Below are 4378 nucleotides of genomic sequence, written 5' to 3'. Positions count from 1 at the left end.
TATCAGGTAAACATATTTTGGTAGACACCAATAAGAATACAATTTTCTGACACTAGATTGAAAAAAACTGTCCACGTAGAAATAAATGTCCATGCTTATCAGACAAAATGAAATCTCGAGTAAATATCGTGCAATACCTGGATAAAGTACTTAATCTCGGAAGATATACAATCATGTATACGAAATACACAAAATTGCCTACATATAAATGCTAATATGTTTAATATATTTCTCATTTTCACTGATCATGCATACTTATATTTTATATTGTTATTTTTATGAAAGACAGATTCGCAATATATCCTTTAAACAAGAATCTGACTTTATAAGTTTAACAAGATTTAACGAAAGTCAAGTAATAGTTTGAATTAAAGGTGTTGAAAACAACCCCTGTGTTATGTTAAATATGTAAAATCAACAAAGAGCAGCTGTTTTATATCAGTGTTATAATACATATATCATCAACATGTCACTTCAAATACGATTAGAAATTTAAATAAAGTATTTTCAATCTTATAGTTGAAGTGAGCTATCTGTTTGACTACCTTCTATGGGCATGTCATCCGTGTAGGTACATAATTAATATTACAACATTATCAAAAGAAAAGACAGTGAACATTAAGCCCTCTCTTTGATACTAGTCTTCTAATTTAATTGAAGAGCAGTATATCTATACTAAACTGTATCATACTAATAAATAAAGACAAGACAGAATATATGCGGTAGTATGCGGTGGTTGTCGAACACCCCACGAGAGTGGAAAAGCTAGTTAGTAGTTTCAAGTGTAATACGAAGGTTTACACCCCAAGTGACCGAGCTACATCGAGTTTCATACTTAGGGAATCGACAATATATCTATCTTTAGAGCTGGTTGATTTCCACCCGCCGTGTCTGGCCAAACATCTCTCATTAACATTGCTATTGGCTGCTACAGTGGCTCCCCCTGCTCTGAAACTGTGAGTGCCAAACTTAGAAATATCCCCAACGAATTTTTGTATACCAGCCATCATCATCTGATGCTGTATCGCAGTTTCCAACGGTGCTGCTGTTTTTGCACCATCCAATAAACTTCTGAGATAAACTGCAATATGAACTGGCTTGGCTGGGAATGCAGCATCCGCTGATAAATTCACAGAACACCACTCCTTCCAACGAATCCAACCATTGGTATACTTGGATACAGTGGTACCTGCTTTCGATGCTAGCATCACATCTGGAATGGTTTCACATAGATTCCTCAGAGCTGGATTATTCAATTCTGATTTCCAATCCTCTACCTGAAAAATATCTTGGTTCGAAAAAGATACAGTAAATATCCTATGTTCAATAATTTCCCGTGGACAAATGAAATAACAAAAATTAATTTTTTATGACAGAAAGTCCGATCCCATAACGGGTAAACAGTGGCGAAAGCCAATAAGCCCTTGCAAACGGGTAACCTAGACCGAATGGCCCTTTACTCTCGAAAGAGAGTCCACGCAGCAAAAATACATCATCGCGATCAAGGGAACTCCAACCTAAACGCTAACATATTGAAATCTGGGCAGCCTATAAATGGCGAGGGTTTATAACCGACAGGCAATTGCTGTAATCTACCCGGCGTAATCTGCTCGTCAAATTTAGGGAGAACGTTTACAAATTTGACGAAATCTGCAAACTTTCCCGGCTGAGGACGCAGAACTGGCCAAAATATAGCGGATGACCACTCGGGGACAATCAACGTGGCTCTACCAGAGCAATATTTAAGATGTCGGATGGCAGGTAAAACAAGCTTGACTGGCGGACAGACCCAATTGTTCTCTTGCACCCAACGCTGACAAAAAGCGTCGACGGCTTCTGTACCGGGATTCCAACAAGCAGAATTAAAGCGCGGAAGTTGGGTATTATATATAGTAAGTAGCAAAGCGATCGACGGTGTGAGGCCCCCAAATACTATCTAACATAGCAAACAATGATGGATTAATCGACCAGTCGTCCGTGTCAATAAATCTGCTCAAAGCGTCCGCTCTCTCATTTTCAGAACGTGAAATCCAAGTAGCTTCTAACTGAATGTCATTACAACAGCAAATGTCGAAAATGTTAACAGCTATATCCTGAAGAAGCAGCTTAGAACTACCTACAGAAATTATTCTACACGCGCCCTGATTATCAGAGAACCAGCGTACCTTCTTATGCTGTAGAAAAGGGAGGAGCGAAGCCAAAACAAAAAGCACTGCTTTTAGTTCGCGATAAGTGGAGCTTTCTGCGCGTTCAACATCATCCCATAGACCGCGGGAATAAAAGTACTGCTCATTGTAATGGTAATGGCCACCGAAGCCCGTATTGCTTGCGTCTGAATACACAATGGCCGTAGCGGAGAATTTCGGTTTGATTCGGAAACCGTTCAGTGCATCCAAATTATTATGCCAAAACCGAAGTTCCTGCACAACAGGGTCCGTCAAATGTAAAAACTGCGACCACGAACGCCGAGACTCGACTAACATGTAAATTTGCCTAGTAAATAAACGGGTAACGTGACCCACGGCGAGAGACAAGGAAATCAAAAAGCCAGCAATACGCGCAAGTTGACGTGCTGAACACCTGCCGAGTGTTAAAGCACCTGAAATTTCCGACTTGATGACGTAACGTGTTTATCATGAAACCCAACCATTCGCCAATCTGTACTGGCTGCCAATTACATTTGCTCGTTAGCATTCAGACCCGCTTTCACCAAATCGCTTCGTTGAATAATACTAGCAGCGCTGGCAGAAATTAGCGATTCGTGACCAGAAATACCATCGTCTAAATAGACGATTGACGCGTGTGACATAGCCCGCCAGCGTTTAACCAATGGTCTCAACAATTTTGTAAAGCAATAACAGGCCGTACTCAAACCAAACGGTAATACATTGAAAGTGAAATACCTTACTTTCCCGCCAAAATCCCAAGAAAACCCCAAATACTTGCAGTGGCCGTGAAAAATGTCCACGTGGTGATAACCAGATTCTAAATCCCACGTGAACAAGTAATAATTTTCACCAAACATTTGAGCAAGCGTTTTCAGGTCTTCGTACCGGAAAGATGTATTTACCAAATACTTGTTAATATGCCTAAGATCGAGAACCAATCTGAGCTTTTTCCCCTCTGCCACAGAAAGAGGGTTAACACAGAATGGAGGAGAAGAGTGCTCAGATATACATCTATTTACAAGTAATTTAGTTATAGCTTCACTAACAAAAGTGCGATGTTTGTTACATGACGCATTATTGCGTAGGAATGCAGATGGTGGAAATTGAGAGAAAGGTAAGCGGTAACCATTTGAAATAATTGATTTAACAAAAGGTGGACAATTTAGCTGACTTTCCCAAAATGACAGAGAACGATGCAAATTACCAACTACAGAACTGTTAGACAAAATTGGCTCAATAGTCTTATCATACTGCAACGAAAAGTCAATATCATTGTCACAATCAAGTGCTTGAGACCTAGCAGAATTATGTGCGTGGTTCTTGAGGTTGACTGGCTGCAGGTTGAGGTTGTTGTCTGCCGCTGTTTGGTGAAGTACACCTGTTCTGCAAGTGCCCCCAGAGCCCACAACGGAAACATGGGCCGATGCGAAAGCTAGAAGTGCTGGCCAAAGGTTGATGCTGGAAGTTAGATGTGGACGGTGAGAAATTCTGTGACTGGTTACTCTGGCGTTGTTTAGGAGCATACTGATCATAATTATACGAATAAGATTGTCTACCAGAGCGAGAACGTTGTTTCTTTTTCTTTTTGTTCAGCTCTTCTCTCCGAGCGTTGCATTCGTTTTTCATCGTCAGTATCAGATGCCAATTCGTCGGAGATATATTCGTTCACTGTCCCCCAGCCAAAGTCGCTCTTGTCCGCCAATTTAATTAATTTTATACGTTGAGAAACAAGCCCAATACCTTGTTTAAGTGACTTCTTGGCCTTTTCTATGGCTCCTTTTGTGACAGCATCGAGTGCGGTTTCCAAGCTGTCAAGCACTTTTTCTTGGTGTTCAAACTGTTGCTTGTTGCCCGGCTTCTGGAATTCGTACGTGTCGCCCCTTGCTTTCTTGGCGGCGCTGTCAATAGCCTCTGAAGTGTCCAAACTCAGCTCCCTTTTGAATTGAGCTAACTTGCTTTCTACCACAGTCGTTATTGAACCGGTAATACTGGTAACAAGCGAAGCAACCCCAGGCGGAAAGGATTCGGCAGTAGTGGTGGCAGTACTGCTGCCTTCAGGGTTTGCTGTTGTTGCCATCGTGCAGAGACAACCGTGACTGACGAACAAAGGACTTCTAAACACATATATACCCCAACACAACACCTGTGAATCACAACAACCAACCAATGACAGGAATTCACTTACGCAACGAATAGATAGTAATTATATG

General features: G+C 41.1%; 1 protein-coding gene across 1 annotated transcript; it reads right to left on the bottom strand.

Moving 5' to 3' along the window:
- Positions 1–743: 743 nt before the first annotated feature.
- LOC144436826 (uncharacterized) lies at positions 744–4245 on the bottom strand. Its single transcript, XM_078125685.1, has 2 exons — positions 3909–4245; positions 744–1288 (listed from the first exon to the last, which is right to left on the bottom strand). The coding sequence occupies exons 1-2, from the start codon at positions 4243–4245 to the stop codon at positions 798–800; spliced, it is 828 nt and encodes a 275-aa protein (XP_077981811.1). The 3' UTR covers positions 744–797.
- Between the last annotated feature and the right edge of the window lie 133 nt (positions 4246–4378).

This window comes from Glandiceps talaboti, chromosome 6 (genome assembly GCF_964340395.1).
Source record: "Glandiceps talaboti chromosome 6, keGlaTala1.1, whole genome shotgun sequence".
Classification (NCBI taxonomy): domain Eukaryota; kingdom Metazoa; phylum Hemichordata; class Enteropneusta; family Spengelidae; genus Glandiceps; species Glandiceps talaboti.
This window is presented reverse-complemented; position numbering and strand designations above follow the sequence as displayed.

Bases quoted from the DNA above. Each gene is read 5' to 3' on its own strand.
- LOC144436826 (XM_078125685.1), bottom strand. From the start codon at position 4,245: ATGGCAACAACAGCAAACCCTGAAGGCAGCAGTACTGCCACCACTACT. The intron at 1,289-3,908 runs GTATTGGGCTTG...TTTCGAACCAAG, and splicing joins CAAGAAGTCACTTAAACAAG to ATATTTTTCAGGTAGAGGAT.